The sequence below is a fragment of the Lissotriton helveticus genome, chromosome 7 (assembly GCF_964261635.1).
Source record: "Lissotriton helveticus chromosome 7, aLisHel1.1, whole genome shotgun sequence".
Taxonomy (NCBI): domain Eukaryota; kingdom Metazoa; phylum Chordata; class Amphibia; order Caudata; family Salamandridae; genus Lissotriton; species Lissotriton helveticus.
This window is the reverse complement of record NC_136068.1, coordinates 806,077,263-806,101,055: the sequence shown is the minus strand read 5'-3', so window position 1 is coordinate 806,101,055 and position 23,793 is coordinate 806,077,263. Positions and strand designations below refer to the sequence as shown.

General features: G+C 39.5%; 1 protein-coding gene across 16 annotated transcripts in view; it reads right to left on the bottom strand.

The window, feature by feature from the left end:
• MACROH2A1 (macroH2A.1 histone) overlaps window positions 1-23,793 on the bottom strand; it is a 232,281-nt gene that overhangs the window by 118,522 nt on the left and 89,966 nt on the right. For 8 of the 16 annotated variants that reach the window (XM_078653250.1, XM_078653252.1, XM_078653245.1 and 5 more), the window contains 2 exons: window positions 17,035-17,125; window positions 11,304-11,393 (listed from right to left, as the gene is read on the bottom strand). In XM_078653250.1, coding sequence (XP_078509376.1) covers window positions 11,304-11,393; window positions 17,035-17,125 — 181 coding nt within the window. Of the gene's footprint in view, window positions 1-11,303; window positions 11,394-17,034; window positions 17,126-20,096; window positions 20,197-23,793 lie in introns of all 16 variants that reach the window. The other 8 variants (XM_078653238.1, XM_078653242.1, XM_078653240.1 and 5 more) reach the window with 2 other exon arrangements.

Here is a 23,793-nt window from a genome sequence, read left to right as displayed (position 1 = left end):
GCACGGATCGTGGCAAAGTCTTGCATGTATAAAAGTAACTGGCAATTTCAAGAAATGATCGTAACATAGAAATGTCTAGTGGGGGGATTAGCTGTAGGCAGCGCTTACACTTTAGCTGGATCAGGTTTCATGTCCAAAGAATTTCAAGCTTTTCTTATGGAATTCAAATTTGTCAGCATTCAGAGTTAAGCATGCATTGTCCAGCAACGACATACTTGCAAAGAGAGCCTGGTCATGCTCTTTCTGTGTGGCTCTGAAAACCAATATGGCATCACTATAGTTAAATGCATTTACCACAGGCTGTATGATATGTCGAATGATGTCTTGAAAAAGTTCTGCAGCAGAGCTTGCACCAAACCTCAATCGCTTATAATGAAACAGACGAACATGCATAGAAAAGGTTGCACTGTACCTGGATTTTTCTTCAAGTTCCAGTTGGTTGAGCGAGAGAACAACTTTGCACCATTCAGTTGAGTTATAATATCATCAATGTGCGGGCCGGGATGTCTCTCTGGCTCAATGGCCTTATTGGCCTGACGCATGTCAACGCATATGTGTACAGCTGTCTCTTTTAGGCACTACTACAATGAGAGAAACCCATGGTGTTCGACCAGTAGAGCGTTCAATGAAGTCATGTTTAAGCAACAAATTAAGTTAATTTTTAAATGGTTTCTTCCAAGCAAAACACAATTTGCCTGTCTTTGAGCAACAGGATAAACATCCTTATTCATGTGCAACTTAATTTTCATTGTTTTGAGTTTTCTTAACCCAGGAAATAATTAAGGAAATTGACTTACAATTTCATGATGAGCATTCACATTGTAGTTTACTGATATCAGTCCCATATCCGCAGCAGTCCTGGAACTCAGCAAACTGGTACTTGAAGCTGTTCCTTGGGAGTGCTTGAATAGGTGCGTGTACCACAGTTTTATTATGCTTCTTCTTGGCCACAAAGGAACCATGACTCTTTAAGGACATTGAAGCAGTCCATCTGTATACTTTATTTTTTACTTCGTAAGTTGTGGTAACAGACAATTCTTGATACTTCTACTCGGCATGATATTTATCGACACACCGCTGTCAATTATGAATGGTAACGAACACTCATTTATCTTTAGAATGATCTTCAGACTAAAATTGAATGTTTTTGGTGCTTTTTCTCATCATTTTTTCGCGGATTTAGATTTTTCCTGACATTTGATTAGTCCCACATGTGTATGCCTTTTAGAAGTAAACATCTATATTACATAATTGTCATTGTCACCTTCACTGGAAACTGATGCTGATCTTTGTCGATGATTTAGACAACGATGGACGATGGTGCTTGATTTGCCCCAGTTGCTGTGAACACTTGGCCTTGTGGAAGCATGTCGAACATCGCTGAGGTAGTGTTTGGTCAGGGTATTTTGTCTTCACGCTGTGACACACCTACTTTTCTCTTTGCCTTCCAAGTTCGCCCAAAATGGTTAGGTTTACCCCAGCCGATGTATATCTGTCCAATAGCCGGACATTTACCTCGACAGTCCACGTTTGTAACAAGTTGTTTTTTTTCCTGTGGAGACATCGCCTTTACTCTCTCGAACTTGTACCTTAGTTTGATTTTCATGTTCACAACTGACGCACTTTGGGCGCCCACGTCCTTCATGTCAGTCGCTTGACGATCAGCATGCTCTTCAGCATGAGCAGCCTTGAGGACCCGTTTCAAGCACATAGATTCCTTCAGCATTCGTCGTTGAAAGGAATCCTCATCATTAAATGCATTGAACTTACAGTGCTTCACCAGAACATCTAGTCTCTAAACAAACTCATTCATGGTTTCACCTGGTCTCTGGCGCTCTTGACTGAATATGTATCTTTTATAATCCACTTTAGGCACCTGGATAAAGCTTGACATTCAAGACTGCTTTGATTTCATCGTACATCACTTCACATTCTTGTGGTACCTTTTTCATGGCTTCTTTCACTCCTACACCAGCCATGGTCTACAGCTACTTTATAATCTTTTTATCATCGTTCTCATCTATTGGATCTATGTAATCTTCAAAAGACTCTATCCATGCAGCCCTACTATTGCTAATATTGTTGTTTTTTAGCAGTATTAAACGCAGTTGGAAGTTTTAAGAATGCAGCAGCCATATATATTTTGGTGGACAGTAGAGGTCTCAGGTGCTTTGTGCGGAACTTGTTTAGGCATAGCTTCTCTAGCAATATATCTTTAGTATCAATAATCCATATAGAGATCATCTACATGTGTGGAAAAGATATATTGACGACATCCTGGTGGTTTGGCGTGGTACCTGGACTACTCTTAACGAATTCAAAATTTGGTTGAACAACTGCAACATCTTTTTGAACTTTACCTGTGAATATAGTAAGACTCATCTCCCCTTTCTTGACATTTTGATATCACTCTGTGAAGGTGGTCTGAGCACTGAGCTGTACAAAAAACTGATGGCTAGAAACTCTCTTTTTGCTATATGGCAGCTATCTCCAAGCACTACGGGATAACTTGCCATTTGGACAATTTTACGTTTGAAGAGAAACTGTTCTACTGCGAAATACCATGAACATGCTCGTAACTTGTCCAACCAACTTCAGGAGAGACACTATCAGAAGAGACTAGTGAAGAAGTCTTATAAGCGAGCCCTCAACAACAATCGGGTGGCATTGCTCGAACCATGTACTCCCAAAGAGACCACCAACAGGATGGCTTGTGTTCACACATTTTGTAAGTTCTCTAACAGAATTAAAAAAAGTATTGTCGAAATGGAAAATTCTAAATACAGGGGGCATACCATTACCACGTCCTCTTTTTGCCTTCAAGCGAAGCAGTAACCTCAGAGATCGCTTGATACATACCCGCCCTCGTATTCACAACAAAGGTACACAGGATACCTTGTGGGGGTTACCTTCTGTACAGGGACACTTTCCATGTGGTTCGTGTGCAGCTTGTTGTCACATATCCGTGACGAAAGAGATTGACATAGGATCGCCAAGACCTTGGGTCCTTAATTGTCACACCAATTGCAACAGTGACAACCTCATTTATATGATCACTTGCCCCTGTCCCCTGCGGTATGTAGGGATGACCACTCGACCGGTGAAAATTTGCATTCTCAAGCATAAGAGCACCATCCGTTGTGGCAAGTGATCAACAAAATTGACTACTCATTTCCTGGTAGTGAAACACAGTCCATGAGATCTGAAATGGACAGTTTTGGAGAAACCATTCATTCCACCACACATAACTGATGTTACTTCTTTTTTGTTCAGACGTGAACAATGGTGGGTGCACAAACTGCAGACTGACACTACAGGCCTGAATGATGACATTGCGTGGCTGCTACTATAAGGTTCTAGTTAAACTGCATTTCCTTGTATTCCTTCCCCCCCCCCCCCCCTTTATATACAGGGGCACTAGACTCCGAGCCTCAGGTCACTGTGTTTATGACACCACTTTATTCAAGCATAGTCATGCTCCTCATCAGTTACATTGTATACATCTTCCACAGTTAGCTCCTGATAGGAATAGTCTACATACATATGTCTTGACATTGATAAGACAGCTATTGTTTGTAGACTATTATGATGTTACATGATGAATGAGTAATCTGAGACCCTTTAGACAGTGTTTGTTTGGGCATCTTAAATATGTATCATAATTTAGTCTACATTGGCGATACTTCCCCAATTTGGTTAGCCATCAATGAATAGCTGCACGATTTCAGTTTTCCCCTTTTTTTCGATATTTCACCAGTGTTGCTATATTTTGCATCAGTGAATAGCAGTATCGTTCTTAATGGTGCGAAACACATCGTTTTCATTTAAAATTATATGTATTGTTTCACAACATAATGCTTTCACTGTACATCGTGCGTGTTAACTCAACACGTATGCGTTAACAAGTGCGCTACTATCAGATGAGGTGCGCGAGGTATTTGAAGTAGCGTCAGCGCATTGCGCATGCGTCAATGAATATATTACCCTTGGAAGACATGCGCTAGGTTTTTGAGGAAGGTGTTGCCTCATTGCACATGCACCATTGGTTCCCGCGTCTAGACCACAATTGCAGTACCTATCGTTTGGATTGGCTGCCACTACGGGAGTAGCCCTTTAAAAAGGAGGCGTCTTTCCTACATCGAGTTACCTCCGGCTTCAGGCTCAATTCTTCGCCGAGGTACCGACGGATAGGTAAGCCTTCTGTTGTTTTGCCATGGATATTAAGCCTGGAGTGACCAGAGTAGACAAAAAAGTGAAAACATAGCAAAACAAATAAATAATGTGCGTGTCATTGGTTTTTTTTCAGATCTGTAGTAGCCTAGACAAAGAAAATGTTTCTTCATTTTTGGCTGTCATCACATTTTACATGAACCTCATCAGACAGACATACATACATACATACATACCTATATTCATTCATTCCCGTTTGGCGATTAATTTGAGGATAGGACACAACACAGATATGATATTACAAAGGGGAAATGTCTCCATATGGCCATGTGTTTAACAACACCTTAAAAGGGTGAGTTAGGAATGTTACTGGCCCAGTAAAGATTATTGCAGCGTAAACTCCACCTATATTGTCTGCAAGATAGCATACTCATGAACGTAAGCATTGGCTGTTAAAAGAGTTATGTGATGTGCTGGTTGCACGTTTAAATCCCAGCAATTTGGCTTAGTCCTTCCTTTCAATGTTGAGAAAACAAGCAGGACTTGTAATATGTGCTAAAAAGCATAGACATTTGCCATCCACCCGATTTACAAACACACATTTTCTCTGAAAAACATCCCACCTCTTCACATTATCCTCCATCTGAGAGGACAACAACACTGTCCTTGGGGATTTCAAGTTCACTTTAGAAATAGCTACTGTGAAAATGAAGCAGTTCCTCCAATCCCTAACAACTTAAACATCATGCAACACCAGAGAGACCAATCACATCAAACTAAAGCATCCTCAACTTAGGGCTCACCCCATCACATACGATTAACTTACACAACCCAAAGTCTCTAGACTGGAAAGACAAATCATAATGTCCTAGTTCTCTCTGTTACATGCAATATACACTCTATGGCAACTCAAATGATAAATGCAAGTCTTACACTCCTTCAAAGACTTCCACTGTGACCTCTTTTTAACAGTAACTCACTATGCTAGCATTCCTGAAAAACAAGGTAGAAACTATCACATCAATGATAACTCAATCCATGACACTCTCCCACTCCTCTCTATCACAAGAAGAGCAGGGCTTCAATAGCACCCTCTGCAAACAAGAAAACAAACTCAGAACAAAACCAAAGGAGACCAAACATCGCTGAAGACACTCTGATGCATACACACTTCATTCTAACAGCCAAATCAATCTATGATAAATCAACATCATGTGATGTACTGGAGTGAAGAGTTATCTGCAGGGATTGTGCTAGCTAAAGTGTACAGCCCAACCTGGAAAAACACGTAATTTACAAGAAACTGCGTTGCATAATGCAAGGTTCTTTGGAGGATATATGGACTGTCAAGAGTATATGAACACTATTCTATAAGATATGAGATACAGAAATATCGCAAGGGCTACAATCTGCATAGATAATACGAAAAAAAGTATGGTAGTTATGGGGGAGTATGACACAGTGACATATGGAGAAGATAACATTCACTGTACAACATTACTCCTACTGCTTAATGGTGCATGATAATTTGGCAAGAATGGACTATTTCCTTATACAAACAGGACGTTGGGTGGCAAACTAACGTAAGGAGCATTTGCGCAGTGGCCAGAGGACAGTATTGAACCTATGTACCAGTCCTGCTAACTTCTGCACACAGTCAAGAGAAGGCAAAGCCCAGCAACATTGTAGTATTCCCCCACTGCGGTTCAACAGGCTTCAATTCCCTCATACCCGGAGCAAAGGGACTCTAGTCTATGCATTTTCAACTTTTTCGAACGCGGTTTTATTTCCTTTCAAAGTTGCTGATATCAGACCGTTGCACCTTGCAAGGGTCGCTGAACCCTACTGTCGGGCCTTATACAGGCTAATTCTCAGGCATTTATGCCACTGTCCTGAAGATGATCCTGCTCTCCTAGCCAGGAGCAAAACGTCGTAGACAACCACATCTTGACTCAGAATTATGTATTATGATTCTTGAAGAGCATAAGATGTTTTTACAATTGTGACTGCTGTCTATATATGTGACGTCACAATGAATGAGCATGCCTGAGGTCTGGAAAGCTGTTGATTTCCAACCCCGTTTTTTCCCCACTGCACTTTATTTGTACCTTGTTTCTCTTTTGGATTACTTGTTTAATAAATATAATTTTCCATTTGGAGTAAATTTACACAGTTCACATTGTAGTCCTGTGTTATATTACCATTTACATTCAATTGTGGAAGGGATCAGTGTCTCTAAAAACAATTTGTAAGCCCTCGGTTCCTCTTGACTTACAGGTCTCTCTTGTCTCCTTGTAAACTGGTCCTGCTGAAATTGCACAGGCCAGTATAGAGACATGGATCTAGAATAATTTGGTACTCTGATCACAGTGAGTGGAGTATATAAAAGCGTTTTGTTATTGTATATATCTTTGAACAAAGCTTCAAGGTGTAGTACAGTGCTTTCCAGAGAACATCTCAAACATCTGGGGCCGTATTAAAGGTCGGGTCTACTGTCCCAGTCTGTGCAGTCGTGCACACTCAACTCAATGTGCCTGATGCCGTCTGGGACAGTAAACCATATTATGGGAAAAAATGACATCTCTCCAGCGCATGTTGTTAAAAGGACTGCACAAGCATCAGCAAAAGACCATTGCTTTCCTAGGGTACTACCTGTAACACAGCTCCAGGTGTGTATTATCCAGCTGAGGCCATGTTACAAAAACATAAGAGAAATATGGAGGGTGTGGGGGGGGGGGGCAGTTAGAGACTGCATACTATGCATCTATTTTTAAAAAGACACATTTACAGGACAGCGCATCAAAAGAAACCCAGTAGAAAAAAACTATTAAGGAAAACATACATAAATGGGGAAACATACAAACAATTTTTTTTTTTTTTTGCATTTGTATGGCGCTCAGCTACCCAACAAGGGTTTCCCGGCGCCTGTGACTTTAGATTGAACGAAGGGAGGTGCTGTGTGGAATTTTAGCACAGTTGTTTCTGGAAAAGCCACGTTTTAACAAATTTCTTGAATTTAGTGTAGCTTTCTTCTTTTCGGATGAACTGGGGGAGGGAATTCCACAGAACCGGCCCTTGAACCGAAAAAGATCTTCCGCCAATCCTTTGGAGTTTGTGTCTGGGGACAGAAAACTTCGCTGCAGTTTGGGAACGCAGGTTTCTGGTTGGCAGGTATGGGGAAGCTAAGGCACAATAGTAATAAGTTGTTTAAAACATTCAAGAGATTATCAAATTTGCCACTAAGCTTTCTCCTTGCTTAAAGCCTCAAAAAGGCTAGCAGGTCTCTGTCTTTATGACACCGAGAGTACCCATAGTGCCCTACTTCTATTCACTACCGAAGACCCACAAAAACAAATTTCCACCACCGGGTCGCCCGATAGTGTCGGGTATAGGGTCTCTTTTGGAGCCCTTATCCAAATTTGCGGATGAATATCTGAAACCGCTTGTCCAAAAAACCCCTACATACCTCAAAGACACTCGGGACCTTCTTATACAAATAGCTGACCGTACCTTCGACCCTAACACAATGGTCCTAGTAGGCCTGGACGTCGAGTCATTGTACACGAGCCTGCCCCAAGACGATACATTACAAATGCTAGAGGACCTTCTTTTCCAAGAAGAATGGCTACATCAGACTCCTCGTCACTTCATCCTTGAATGCTGCCGCCTGGCACTAAAAGAGAATTATTTTAAATTCAATGATCAACTCTATCTACAGTGCCATGGGACTTCCATGGGCAGTGCCTTTGCTCCCTCGGTAGCAGGATTGTATGTCAGCCAATTTGAACAGAAATTTGTCCTACATGATGACAATCCATTCGTTTCCAGTATTTTATACTGGAAGCGTTATATCGATGATGTCCTTTTAATTTGGGACACCAGTAAGAATCTTACGACATTTCTGGAATGGCTTAACATCCAAGACCAATGGTTGAAATTCACTTGCACTGCCAACAACCGATGCATTGACTTTTTAGATCTGACCATTTTCTGCGAAAATGGTAAATTGGAGACAAAAACGTATACAAAGCCTACAGCCAAGAATAGTCTCCTATCATACTCGAGCTACCATCCTCGACCACTAAGAGACAATCTTCCTTATAGTCAGTTCTTACGACATAAACGTAATTGCAGCAAGAATACTGACTACAAGAATCAAGCGACAATTCTCTGCAAAAAATTGCAAGCTAGGGATTACACAACAAGGGTAATCTCAAAATGCAAAAAAAGAGCGTCCAATCAACCACGAGACTGTCTCCTCCAAATCCATCGAAAAGAGCCGATAAAAGATTTAGTCACCTGTGTCACCACTTTCTGCCCAGCCTCCTACGAAGTACAAAAACTAATCAGAAAAAACTGGCAGATCATTACATCGGGTAACCTAAATTGGCCCAAACCGAGGTTCGCCAATAAAAGAACCAAGAATCTTCGGGATACACTTGTCCGCACACGCCCGATAATAAGACCATCTATATCAACCATCAGAGATGCAACCATGACCCCAGTCACAGGTCACTATCCATGTGGCACCTGTGGTGTGTGTAAATATACAAAAACAACAAAAACATTACAACTAACGAAGGATTTTGTCTGGTCCCAAAAACAACATACAAATTGTAACTCTACCCACGTAATATACCTAGTGACATGCCCCTGCGAAAAACAATACGTGGGTATGACATGCAGAAGGATTAAAATCCGGATTGGTGAACATCGGAGTAATGTGCGACTGAAGAAAAAGACAACCAAACTCTGCGCACATTTTGTGGACACAGGCCATACCTGCGATGATCTGAGATGGACTGTCTTAGAAATGTTGCAGACAAAAGACAGTAATGCTGAACAACGACTATTCGAGAAAGAACAAAGATGGGTTGAGCGTCTTAAAACACACATAATAGGGATGAATGATAATATTCCCTATCACCAGTTTTACTGATTGTCTGTATTACTTCAAATACTGTAATAATATGGCTCACGCCATTCCAGAGATCTAGATGGGGATAATAATAATTTTAACCAATTTTTTTCTTAAAACCGCCATCTTTAAAGTAATTTTCACAACATCCTGAACCCTTTCTTTATTTCTACTAATGAGGTAACATCGATGCAGGAAACGAGCCCTCCATTACCGGGGGCAGAGTCAGCACAAGAAGCTTCAAACTCGGACACGAGGGTAAGACCGGCGTTTCCAGACGCCGAGATGCCGTTTTTCATCTCGTCAGCATACAGGTATTTAACACAACTTTTCATCCTGTATAGATTCAGAATCCTCATGCGACTCTTTGCGCCCTGAGGATGAGAACTCCTAACCTAATGAAGGCAATTGTTTTGTTCGCTTTTGGTGAATACAATTTTTATTGAATGAATGCCCTTTATTCCTACCGAGTTAGGAGGTGAGGCCACATTTTTTGCCATATACACTTTAGCAAGAGCAAAAGTCTATGCCATCTAATATATAGAACGACAGGTTCCCTAATAATTACCGGGGCATCGTTATACACCAGAATGCCGTCTGCTATTTCAGTTCGATGCTCACCCTCAGTTGAGACTTTAACTGCTTGCGCTCTAACTTCATGTTTGTATGTTTGCTCTTCTGTGCGATTAGCGACGCACTCCTTACAAGTACCCTTTGATTTTATGGATTGCTTGAACAGATAGATAAACTAGAAATTCTGTCTTGAAACGTGGTATATGCCAATGAATGTTTACTGTTGAAAATTGCACAGTATGTCTCTCTATGCCTATTTTTCTTTCCTAAATGCAGGAAAATCCTTAGAGAGTTCTACAAAAAAACTTTTTCTGAATACTACACAAGTCGTGTGAGTACTATATATATCCCCCTGTTTTGTCCTGACGAAAGCTCCATAGACCCGGCTGGGCCCAGGTGAGCTGAAACATGTCGACTACATTTTGATCATATTTATAATCTGGTAACTTGATTATAAAATATACCTACTAATTTTAATCATAGGTGTCTACCTCTTTATAATAAAGTTTTTGTCTGGTTAGACACTATATTTTAAATATCCCTCGTAACTGCCCTAGTTACATTTTGCTTAGCTGCTGTCCGAACATTCCTGGACACTTCTACTCTTACCAGAGGTTGCCTTTGGTGAGGCTGGCATACAACACGTCCTTTGACAGCCCAATGACTACGCCATAACGCAAATGAAGGGGCGGACAAAAAGATATACCGCAACGTAACATTCTAAGCGTTTATGAGGGTTGTCAAACAATAACCAATGGTTATGGTAGATACCAGTGTCCGTTCCAATTTTGATTACCTCAATATTGAACCAGGGGAACCGAATGGACCATTATTCCTCTTCCCTCCGCCCTGATTAAAAACTCTGTCTTTAGCAGTCAGGTTATCATGGGGGGGTCCTGAAAAGCAACATGGAGCTAATGCTGGTGCCAGAACAGTTCGCCATACTGCCACCCACTTAGGCAGATGCATCCCAGCTTCAGGCTGGTCACACCTATAGTGTCTCTTGCCCTAATTCATTCAAAGAGGAATTTGGCAGCAGGGTCATGTGTGATGTATCAAGTCGGTCTAAATATGCTGCTCATAACAGGGGGAGATACAATGAAGATGTATGGGAAAGTTGTAAGAAGGTATAGGGGTCTGGGAAGTTCTCCCCATTTTTCCTGGTTCACGGCTTGCGAGAAATATATTTTTGACAAGATTTTTTTGCCATAAATGCCTTTTACATTAAATATATTTACAGTTTGAGGCACAGAAGGAGAACAGAGTTTTCTCCAGAATCGCATCCAAAAGTTTAGATTCTGCACCAAAAAAGTGATTAGATCTCAAACCTCTGCTATCCACGCTCAGCCATTGCACCAAGGCTGAAAGTTGTAGTCCACTTCAAAATAAACTCACAAATGTGCAGAATGTGTTGACAAAACACTGTTGTGCTACATAAAACAAATGCCTCCACTACATCTAAATCAAGAAAGATACTTGAGTTTTATGTATGACATGCATCAGGTGTTCAGCAGTAATTGTAGAAATGTATGTAAAATACACAAAACGTTTGACACTCTCTGGTGCGCTCTTCTAAATCTGATACAAGGGCAATTTCACAATCACAAACAATTACAATACTTTCCAGGATTCAAATTCTCACCTCCTGCTGTCTCGAGTGCCCCATTCTTTTTCCGAAGTTCTGTAACAGCATCAACAAATTCTTGGCCACCTTTCTTCACCAATGCATTGCCTGAATAGGAATCATGTTGTATTAGATTTATTTGTATTGCAAATTCAACAATTAATTTGTTTTTCTTTTCAATTTTCCTAGATGTATTATGCCTTGATGAGAACTACACAGTAAGATCACAGCTTTTGTAGACATAAAATAGTAGCATATATTGTTGGATACTGCTTTCGCATGTACTTTATCTAGATCTTTCCCATGTACAGTATTTCAGTTGTTATACCATAAAAGGCACAATAACTGAAATACTCTGGTTGGAAACTTTTTGTATAAAGATTTGGTCAAGATACTATATTCTCCCACACGTTATGAAACGGAATCATCTTATTTTGTGGTTATTCAAGTGTTAGATTACGTAATTACTTAATTATCTAACTAAAGACCATTAGTTAATTATACTTTAGTTGGAATACTTTACAAAACAATATTCATGCAAGCTTGGGATATGCTTTAAAATTATATACCTCACATTTTAAAATAAAGCACTAGCTTAGTGATCCCATTGAAGTAAATAAAATAAATAATTGTCATGGGTCCACAAATAAATTATATTAAATTAACTTTCTTGAAATCCACTATGGTCAGGTAAATTGTATGTTAATGGATTATTGTACAGTAATTTAAACATCTGTTTATACAGTACACAGTGTTTTGAAAATGCGCTAATTACTCACAAAGCAAAACTTGTGAATCAGGAGATCCCTCTACACTCTCTGCTTTTAGTTCACATGTTTTTCTCTAAGACTGTAGCATCGTTTGGGTCATGTTGAACATGGGCGCCCTCAACATGCCTCAACCTTACTGGAAGAACTGCTGGTTCTACCTCCCCAGATTCTAGAAAAGAACTATCCAGCAATCCACTAGGCTTATATGTATGCACACCCAAAAGTGCTCTGCGGTCTCAGTAGGGTGGCTAGCAATGAAGGTCTTTTTATGGAAAACATTATTCACAAATCTAAAATGACATCAGAAACTTTAAGGAACATAATAGCCTCATTTTCGATGAGGCAGGTTGAAATTCAGTACATGTTGTAGGACTACTAAATTGATGTCCTGATTGATTTGAAACCACCCATATGTAGATTCAGCATGGAAAATGTCTGCCATTCAAGGCACATGTTCAAAATGTAACCCCAGGTTGTGTCTTACTATGCAGATCTAACTTCAGCGCTAAATGTAAAAGAACAGAGCATCATCCAAAACTATTTCACATGCACATGATTTCAAAATACACTAAGAGATACCAGCGGCCACCAGTTAAGGACCTGATTGGGAAGGCTAAGCAGAGATTTGGGAATATGGTATTCCATGAAATTCATGCAAATTTCTGATTTGTGAGCAGAGTGTGTAGGGATCATGGTTCGTAGTGCATAGCATTCACAGCATTGCAATTCTGAGGATGTCTAGTGTAAACACTACCAATATTCTGCAGGTAAATTACAGTCTATCTTTCTTGGTCATTTATCTTCTCAGAGATGTTAGCATAAACTTGCTCATAAACCAAGAGCATTCTAGAAACTAGAGGCCTCTAAACACTCTGATTGCATTGGAAATAGTGAGTGGAACAAAAGAAAGATCAGGAAACAAAGGTCCAGGAAAACGTACAAACTTTAATGAATACCGCATTCTAGGAATGAAATGACATGATCATTTAATGCTTTAAATGGGGAGGACCTTGTGCTGGTTATGCTGTTTTTTGACAAGAATTATATACAAGCTATGAAAGGGAATCTTGAATATTTTGAATCAGCAGACACACAACAACTTTAAGAGTGAGTGGGATACAACACCCTTTAATGGTCAGAAGGCACAGTTTCATTTAGGTCCTACAGTATTACTTGGTAAATTGGTTATACACTAAGCTGATGAACTAAGGAAAAAAAACTTGAATATTCAACTGAGAGTCAATGTAAAGTGTACACCCATGCCGCTTAAAATTTTCTTCAGCTTTTCATTAACTCATACAACTAGTTTTTGCAACATTTAATCTACAATGTTTCCATTAAAGTTTAGTAAATCATGCAACGTTCAAAAGTTACATGAAAATCTCATCACAATTTCTTATGGTATGGCACAAAATGGACTGTAGAAATATTGTGCTACAAGAATATCTTCGCAAAAGTATCGACAACCAGAATATCACGGGGTAAGTATAAATAATTACCTACAGATGTGTGTGTGTATAATATATATATATATATATATATATATATATATATATATTATACACACACACACACACATTCATGGAGGTTGCCACTGATTTGATGTACCTTCCCACAAAAAAAGTTTCATTCGTCTCAGCTCCTTCCTGGAAAGCTTTTCAGAGTTATCTGTCAAGCCGGGGCTGAGAAGAAGGGGAGGAGGTCCCAAAACAAGTTTTCCCCACACCTATTCCCATAGGAAAATTGAACAGCGTTACAGTCATAATGGCTGAACAGAATGACACCAAATTTGGTAGAGAGCTAGACTTTTACCCACGATCTAAAATTACAATTACCTAGCGGTGCAGTACTACAGGTGGAGTACAAAGGCACTACAGAGGGAATCAATGACAATTGAAGCATGCTGATTGGCTGGTCCAATGGAACTAGGAGCATTGCCATGAGACCAAGCACTGGTATTGGCAGCCCGCAGCATGAAGAGAAATATTGAGGCTGCAATTTCAAGACTCTGTCCCCATGACCTTAATATTAAAATAATGGAGCATATAAGGGGCAGGGTGGGGGGAGGTTCTAAAGGGAACCCACCTTTCCCTGGGATCAGAGTACAAAAACATTTTTTTTCATATTGCTGCAGACTAGCTTTACTCTTTAGGGTACCAAAGGAGTACAGAGGAACTATACAGGGAAAAAATTACAATGAAGCCTTTTAATTGGCTGGTTCTGCTGTACTGGGAAAGGTCGCACAAGGCAGAGCACTGTAATTGGTTGACCTTAACAGGAAGAGAAACATTGCAACTGCCATTTTAGGAGCCTGAACTTGGCAGCTGTGTCCTGAAAAATAAATTAAAACAACATTAAGGAGGTGTGATCCTAGGGAGAGGCACCTTTCTGCCAAAGTGAAAAAAATATATATGTTCTCATGCCACGGCAGATTTGTGGCACTCCGCGTACCCCAGCAGGAGTATCACAAAATTACCTAGAGATTACTGTGGGACTCAAAAAACATTGGGTGGGTGTCAATTGCTGATTTCTCTGACTGTGAGAGGTACGTCAGCAATGGGTGGTTGCTGGTTTGTGGGAGAATGGGCACAGGGCCACCCTACAGTCCAGGCCCTAAGCCCAAAACCCCTACATGCATAGCTGAAGGCCATGCGCTGCGAGAGTTGGTTGCCATAGGGGGTTGTGAGCCCAAATTCATGCCATGCACAACCAAAGACTTGGACCCAGAGCCTGGTCACAGACCTTCACTTAACCCCTCCACCAGACATGGCTAAAGGCCGTGTACTGCAACAGGTTGGGATAGTTAGGCATGGAGAAACCTTACTTTATGTTAAAAAAACCTTAGAAATAACCAGAAAAAAACAAAGGTTAAAGAACATATAGTCAAGATACCAAAATGTGGACTTAAGTATAGTAAACCTATAGTTACTTATATATATTTACCTTGTCCATATTTTTGTTGTCAATATTTTTGCTGATATTTTTGTAGCATGATATACAACACTCGATGTTATAGAACCATACCAAATCTAAGTAAATATCACTTGGTGGGGGATGATTGTGTCTGAATTGTTTTTTCACTGAAACAGTTTTGGAAAGTTTGCTCAGCCACAGAGCAAAACAGAATTACTACTGATATGACTTCAGACAGAGAGCAGTAGGATCATTCACTATCAGGTAACACATTTATCTAACACTGGTTTTGTACGTGAACACCTCAGTGCTGTCGCAGCTTCGCACAGATTGCCAACATTGGCTTCTGCAATTACTAAGTGGCTCGTAACATAGCATTTTAATGCCAGAGCCATCACCCCCAACTACCTATCATTCCGGAAAAAAACTAAATACTCATTTGTTCCCCAAATACTAAGAATCATCTGCTCAACCCTTTCTTCAGCTCTACATGTGTTACTAGCGCCTTGATATCCCCCGGGGTGATTGTAGCGCTCTATAAATAAATAAAGATCCAGCATACTGTATGCTTCAATGCTGATTTTTATCTTTGCCGGCATTCAGACTGTACAATAAATTCTGTAGTACTGGAACCATATTCAATTGCAGGTGGCACATGGTAGGTGCTCTAACATTAGAATCATCAGCAGTCTATAGTGTAAAGGGAAAATGCCCCACAGATTATTTATTTACATTTTATTTTTCATTCTTTTAACCTAAAAAGTACAGCTATTGCTTTCGTTTCCAATAAACCTTTTGGGTGTTGGGTAAAATGGTTTTATTCCTTTTTTTCCCCGAGCTTGTTTTCATGAACCAGGAAACTGCTTATAATTTGACAGATTGCGCACACAGCGTAATGAAATAGGGCTTCCCTTGCCATGCACAATGTTCCTAGTCACCGAACAAGAGGAAGGCTTCAGTTTTTGTAGGCGCCTTTTTGCTGACAAGCTTACACTTTTGTTACTCTCTCAGGGGCACAAGCAGCTTCTCAGTCAGGTGAAGCAAGATGAGGGTTAATTGGCTTCAAACACAGCATAAGCACAAATATAGTGTTGCAGATTTAGTATCAGCCCGTAATATATCTCTTGGTTAGAGGGAGGAGGATGTAAAGCAAGTTGAGGTTAATAATTGAAAGCTAAGCATTTGTGGGCTTGCAATCCTTCTTCCAACAGTTACTACCAATAAGAAGCTTGTGTGATAAATCATGTTTACCTTTTCAAGTGGACTTGGAATTTAATCAACTTTCCATCTGCTCCTCCCGAAAAAATCTGAACTTTTAGCCATTAAAATTAACTTTAAAATTGAATTTTGTATTTAATACTGGGCGACAGGAATACTCCGCGAGTCAGTTGGAAGCGAATCGGAACGACCAGACTATTTAGGTTCAGATCACAAACATTGTAATCGGGCAGTCAGACTGTAAACTGACCGAGTCGGTCGAAGGGCTCCGACGCGGTCAGGAAGATTCTTACTGTAGGGCAGAGACTTTCCACCCGACATCACAATGAACCCTTTGTATACGAATCTACATCCATGCCTCCATGCCTAGTAACTCATGGAGGTTGCCAGATACAAGGGACAGAAGGGATGCCAGTGTGATAGAAATGTATCAGGGATGGTTAACAGAGGCGATACGTAGTAGCTACTATCAAACATATGCTTCTAATGGAAGCTTTGAGATGACTTCAGAAGCAAGCTATACTTAATTATAAATGCACCTCAGTCTTTTTATATTTATATTCAACAATCCAAATCACTCGCAATAGTCACTTTAGCTGAACTTTTTTCTAAGGCTGCCCACTAAGCTTGTCAGAAATCTATCTCCTAAAAAATATCCCAAGACCAATATGTTTTTGTGAAATGGTCGTCTAATAGAATTGGCATATAAATGTAGTCTTCCTTCTGAATTGCTAGGACTGATGGGAACAAGGAAGGTAATGCAAACCCACAAAACAATCAAGATTATGCTGGTGATTCACCCACCATGCATACACGCCAAAATTCAGCAGCACCAAACTTTTCATTACCTACTTCCCCACCGGTGTAGAGGTCAGAGTTTGTTGGGTGAACAACAGCATCACTTTCAATCGTGGCAATGTCCGCTTTTGCAACTTGTAACTACAACAGGTAAACAAATGTAAATGAAGATGGTTGTATGAGGAATCCACCCAGTTGCTTTACATATTCCTATTGAAGCCGGCGCATGACCTTCAGCAATGTCAACCTTAGAAGTGGATGCCAACACTGTATTTATAGTTCTCTGTGTATGAATGTGTTGAAAGGGGTAGGGAACATGGTTGAAATAACATGTTTGATAGACATGTAGCCTTCATGAGGGGACAGAGAAAACACAAAACTAGGTCTAAAAATCAAACAGCATGAGTGGATCTGCAGAGATCTGTTCTGTAGAACCAGCAATGGGATTAACACTCACAAAAGAAAATGGTTTACAAGGCCAAACAAAACAATTAGTTTCTCCATTTTGTCAGCAGCAATACACTTCCAGATTTTACCTCTCGGTGGGATGCCATTCATCATCTTGGCTGCTCTGTGCAGAAAACGTGCTTACCGATTAAAAACGAAAAACAAACAGTATACTGAGAGATGTCATTTCTGATTATTCATGACTGAGGTTCAAAACTGCGCATTTGGGAGGAGAAAAAAATAACAATTGAATTAAGCTCAACGTGTTGGGTATTTTTTGTTTTGTTATTTTAGCGGGGAACATTTGTAGCAAGTCTGATCGCTCTCCGATGTGACATTAGTGACGGTGGCAGCAGAAATCTGGCTACCTTTCTGTACTTTCTGAAGTAAAAAAAAAAATCAAAATTCAAAGTGCCCCGCTGCTGTAAATGGCTGAGCAATCTTCTCATTTTTGGAACTTATAAAAAGGCAAAGAATTATGGTTATCAGACAAAAGCAAGCACGCCTTAAATAGTTGTTCCTGAATGCTCCGGAATTTCGGTTCCTTGTAAGAGATCTCACCGGTAATTAGTACACCTACATGTACCCAATTGTGAACTGTTTCGTGTGATTACTTCAACGCCAAAGCACCACTTTCTGCTCTCTAACGTGATCACGGCTTTTGTTAAAATTCTGCTATTTTGCAGGGTACAGGTTTGGTCCAAATCCACAACAAGATGATTAGACGTTCTTTCTGCCTCAAGACAATTATTTCTTATTAAATTCACTGGCACTGAATGCAGAAATCCTAATCTGGCTCAAACTCCAACATAACGTATCCCCTTCAAGCCCGTAAAGCTGACATTACTGTTACCGGTTCTTGTGGGATAAAGGGTGTCTTTCATTAAGCAAAAAAAAAGGCAACATTATAAAGTTGTCCTTCAACTACAATTAATTCAAAAGTAATAATACTTCCTAAAAATGTGTGTTTTAAACTTAAAACATACATACATATATATATACACACACAAACACGTATAAATTACAATGAAATCAGTAAAGCAATATAATAAAAAATAAGTATGACAAATGTAATCTCATACTAACAAAAATCAGGAACAAGAGAAAAGAGTTACACAGATGTCAAAGTATAGTTTTATTAAAAGTAATTGCTCACCCATGGTTGCATATATATATATATATATATATATATATATATATATATATATATATATATATATATATATATATATATATATATATATATCATAACAACAACGTTTAATTGCACATTTTACTGGCTCCATGTTATATTATGGTGAGATCAGTAACAATGAAAAATAATTAAATAATAATATTGGTTTAAAAAGTTTGCCTATTTATACCTATTTTTAATTTCCTCTCTCCCACTGTGGCGAAAGACCCCCTTGTCCCCCCCTCCTTCCCATCTTCTGTACCCTTATGATCTGATATTTGTTTCTTGTTATTCGTTCGGAACTTGGCCACTCTTCTGCCCCTTTCCCTCCTGCGTCATGTATCAACCATCACATCTATTATCCCTAAGATCATTGGATTATAGTTCAACACGAACATTTATTTGCATTTATCATGCCGAATTACAGCAGATTTAGCATCAAAATTAGAATACTGAAATCAACATCTCATATATATATTATTTTTTTCCGCGATGTTTTATTGGAGATACTATTGCATGCGGTACCTATCTATGCCCATCTTTCAAGCATGTATAATCATTTTGCCACCATAGGAAGGATGGCACTTCACTTTCCACTATCTCAGTACAAGAACCATACCAACTGCTTGCAGGTGGAATTTGGCACGCCTTGCCAGAAGAGCCACAGGTGTCTGCCACATACTTCTGCCATTATGTAGACCTCACCTTGCATGAGGGGATACACTCTTCATCATAAGATTTACTACTCCCAGACTCGGCTGTTCTATTTATCCATACAAAACTTGCACATTTTTCTGTTGTCAGAGAACATATCAAAGTTAAATCATCACCATATCCAAGCCACATTTATCTCTAAATAAATCAAAAACATTTATCAATTTAGTAAGGCCAAATGTGAATAGTGTGAAAATAAAGGCCGAGCGGGTAGTTTCAGATGGAGCTCCATTAGATTGTACCAGGAATAATCAATCCTATGGGACTTACAACATGGCGCTCTACACAAAAAGAAGCAGTTTGAGGGATACTTAGGCAAACAGAGCAGGCATCCTTATGGTGTTACCAATATTTGATTACTTTGATCCATTACTCCTGTTTCCACTTACAGTTTAATATCCGTTCGGGACTGTAAAGTCAAAATGGAGAAGCTAATTATTTTTGTAACCTTATAAATAGAGTAGCGTTTTTTCAAGAACACATAAGAAACTTTTTTTTAAAAGTCAACAGTCAGGCACTGAGGGTCATGGAAAACAGTAGAAATCAGGTTCTGTTGCTGTGAATGTCGACTAAGAAAACGAATTAAATAACGTCTACATGTTTTGGAGACAGCATAGATGTATTACATATTGTTCCTGGACAGCTGCCGATGTCCAAGACAAGTTCAGTTCAATTTGAGGCTTAAGCAACTAATAACCCATTTTGGTTATTAGATTCCACACCGTGTTCCATAATTCTCACCTGACTCTCGGATCTTTCACCCCTGTTCCCAATTACCTAGGTCATCTTTAAGGTCAATTTCTGCACTGGTAGGATTGATAACAGCCTCCACCTCATAGCCGGCTAAATTACTGATCTCACTGTGGACAAGGTGCAGCTGAAAAGAAAAGCACGACGTGGGAGATAACAGGAAAGCCGGGAAATGACAGCCAAGCAGCAGAAACGTAAGCATCACCGCAAAGTAACGTGCAGACCAGCATGCAGCTCAAACAAAGGCTTTAGGTTAGATACAAAGACACTATGCATCAAAGAAACACTTTAAATTTAAAGGAGGACAAATGGAACCAAGTCGAGAGTGTGTCTTGCTTTTAAGAGGGATCAGTAACTAAAACCCAGAACGTAGAAAGCCCCTTTGAATACAAAACTCCCTAAAGCAGCAGTACTACCCAAACGCACATTTTAGAACACTTTCATTTATTGCAGGAGGACCAACCACATGGTGACCGAACTGTATTTGTGCGACATTGTGTACTGCTCCTGTGGAGATGGTTATTACAAGTTGTTCAATCTAAAGCAGTCCATTCCTACACTACACTCTGCAGTACTTGAGACACTCACTTTGCATCGCATCAAAATCTATCCAGGCAGTGGTATGTGCAGCACAAACGCTGTAAACCACACAAATGTATACACAAAAATAATGATTTGTAAAAAATGGGAAAGATGAACAAACCAAAGTCAAATAATGAAAAGGTTTCATTATTTGATATGTCAGGTTGTACTGCTGCTTTACACAAATACCCCCAACAGATTAAAACAGAAGGAAATATATGCATTGTTTTGGTTGCACACACCAGTCTGGAGGAAGAAAATAAACTAGAGTTTCTGCCATTGCCTAATGCCGACTTGAACCTTGTATTTTGGAGGCTGCTTTCACATGCGTCAGTGATGAAAGAGAGGATTCCGGTAGATTTGCTGACTGTCCACAAGTGCAAGTCTGTTTACCTATGTCTTCGGAAAGTGAAACTCTTCCTGTGAGGTTGTACAACGGTGTTGATCAGAATGGACAACAAAGTCAACCAATGGCAAACACTACAGTCTCTATGTGCAGGCAAGGAGGACTCTACTATCCCTCGAGATAAGATCATGCACCAGAGGTCTGCAGGGGGCCTTCATGTCCAGCTTTGCTGTGGAATTTCTGAAGCAGGATATTATGAGTTACCGTAACCCTTCCACCCACACCAGGTACGATTAACCTACCCAGACTTATATGATACAAGGTGATCATTTCAACAGTATGTCCAACTGCTGTTGTACTCTTTGCCATATGCATATGCCACGGTGGGTTTCAATTCTACAAAATGTAAGCATGGATGTGTCATATAATACCAGCTAATTAATATTTCCTAGAAATAACGACAAACCAAATACTCAGCTTTTGTCCAAAATACATGATGTTTAATTATAAGTTTTCTTTTGTAACGAATTTTTAGGTCAAGACCTTTTGATTTTATGACAATTAATATGTTACATATAATTATTTATTAATAGGGATTTCAGCCAGCACACTCCATTCATTTGTCCAATATTGTGTCATTTACATGTTTCTTCTGCCTACTAGAGCAGGCAGCATGGGGCAATAAGTCAGCCTGCTTCAGCCATTGGTTAACCTCAAAGTGAGTGATGCCATTCTGCCATTTAATATTACTCACAATGGAGTTCCCTTATGTGCCAGGGACTACTGAGGCAGAGTGTGCTTTTCGAGCTCATACAACCCTTGTATGGTCCTTATGGTATTAGCTTAGTCATTTTGCTTTTTGTGCATTTTCAATTAGTACCACGTGCAATCCCAGTGCTGGCACCTCATTTGAAATCTCACTGTGGAAAAAGCAGGATACTTCTGCCCCCAATGAAGACGGTGGAAATGGCTGAATTACCATTGTAATCACAATGGTGTGATCAGACATTATATTTTTTTTGAAAAATCAATATTTAAATTGTCTTTTGTGGGATAAACCAATGGGAGCTGTGCCTGCAGGCCCAGTAGCAAGAACACTGCCAGGCGAAGTATTGTCATTGAGGTTCTTCACACCTATTTCATTGGTGAGGCCAATAGTGTCTCCCAGAACACCACTTGCTCACTGTCAGGTGTCAGTGACACATGCATAGGCCATCTCTGAAACACTTTGAATCAACTTAAAGGCTGGCCTAATACTATACCAACCTTTTGGCAATTCTTGTTCTGTTTTGTCATGGCCTTGCATAACTTCATTGTTGAGAAGCTGCCAGGTGTTTGTCAATCTAAAAAGAAACATTTACTAAAGGCAATAATGTTTTGGGGTCTAAAAAAAACCCAAGAAAAAAAACACATTACAATAGTACTCTGTTGCACTGATAGAGAACTACTTTGTGTGTGGATGTGCTCCTTGTAACAGGTAATCATGCCGTAACTCATAGTGAAGTCAGCCAATGGCTGAAGTTGGCGACGCTTTAGCCCCTCAAGTGATTTGGAAAAACATGTGAACGACACAACCACAGGCAAATGGAAAAAGTGGGGCAGAAAATCCCTAGCTATATTATACACATAGTATTAGTAAAATCAAAAGGTCTTGTCTAACAGAACTAAAAAAGCTAGTTGTTGTGCCACTGCCTACCAGCCGCTTGCCATTGAGAAAGACAGTAGGGAAGCAAGAAGGAGTAAAGAAAGCAGAGAAGAAAGCAGGGAAGAAAGAAAAATGAAGGAAAGCAGAAAAGAAACAGAGAAGGAACGAAATAAGGAAAAAAATGGTAAGAAAGAAAGAAAGAAAGAAAGGAAGGCAAGGAAAAGAAAGAAAGAAAGAAAGAAAGAAAGAAAGAAAGAAAGAAAGAAAGAAAGAAAGAACGAAGGAAATGAAGACAGACAAAAAGGAGGATTGAAAGCAGAAAACAAAAAAGAAAAAGAGACAAAGAAAAAGAAAGAAGGGAAGCAATAAAGACATGCGGGAAGAAAGGAAAAAGGAAACCAGGAAAGTAGGAATGAAAGAAAGGAATTAATGCAAGAAAGAAGGGAAGAGGGAAGGAAACAAAAGGAAAGGCAAGAGATAACGGAAGAAAGAAAAAAGGAAAGAAATAAAGTATGCAAGAAGGAATTAAAAGAAAAAAGGTAAGCAAGAAAGAAGCAAAGAAGTAATGAAAGAAGGAATAAAAGAATAAGGAATGAAGAAAAAAAGGAAAGTAATTAAGGTGGAAAAATGAGAGAAAAACAGAACACAAGAAAGGAGAAAAGGAATGAACGAAAAAATGAAAGCAAGAAAGAAGGAAAGAAGAAATGAAACAACAAAAGGAAATAAATAAAGGAAGAGATGAAAGAAATAAACCAAGAAAGAAGGAAAGAAAGTAAGGAAGGAAGAACAAAAGAAAGCAATACAAAGTGCTACAAATTAAACATGATGAATACTGATTTTCTTCCTGTACAAAGGTTATTAAATAACCACTGGGGAAATTGAGACCAGAATAAACTTGTTCTGAAGACTTGTCCCCTATTGAATTCACATATCCACCATTGAAGCGTTCAATAACTTACTACAGAACATTTTCAAATGGACACAATCTGTTATGTTGTAAAATACCAGCAGTCAAACAGAAAATAAAGGACACTCTAGAAGGAATTTACAACAGCATTGGCAGGAGAAAGGAACTGATAAAGTGTGGAAAGTGGCCAGTGTACAGTCCTGCCGTCACATCAGACTCTAAACACAAAGGCAACATCAAAGTA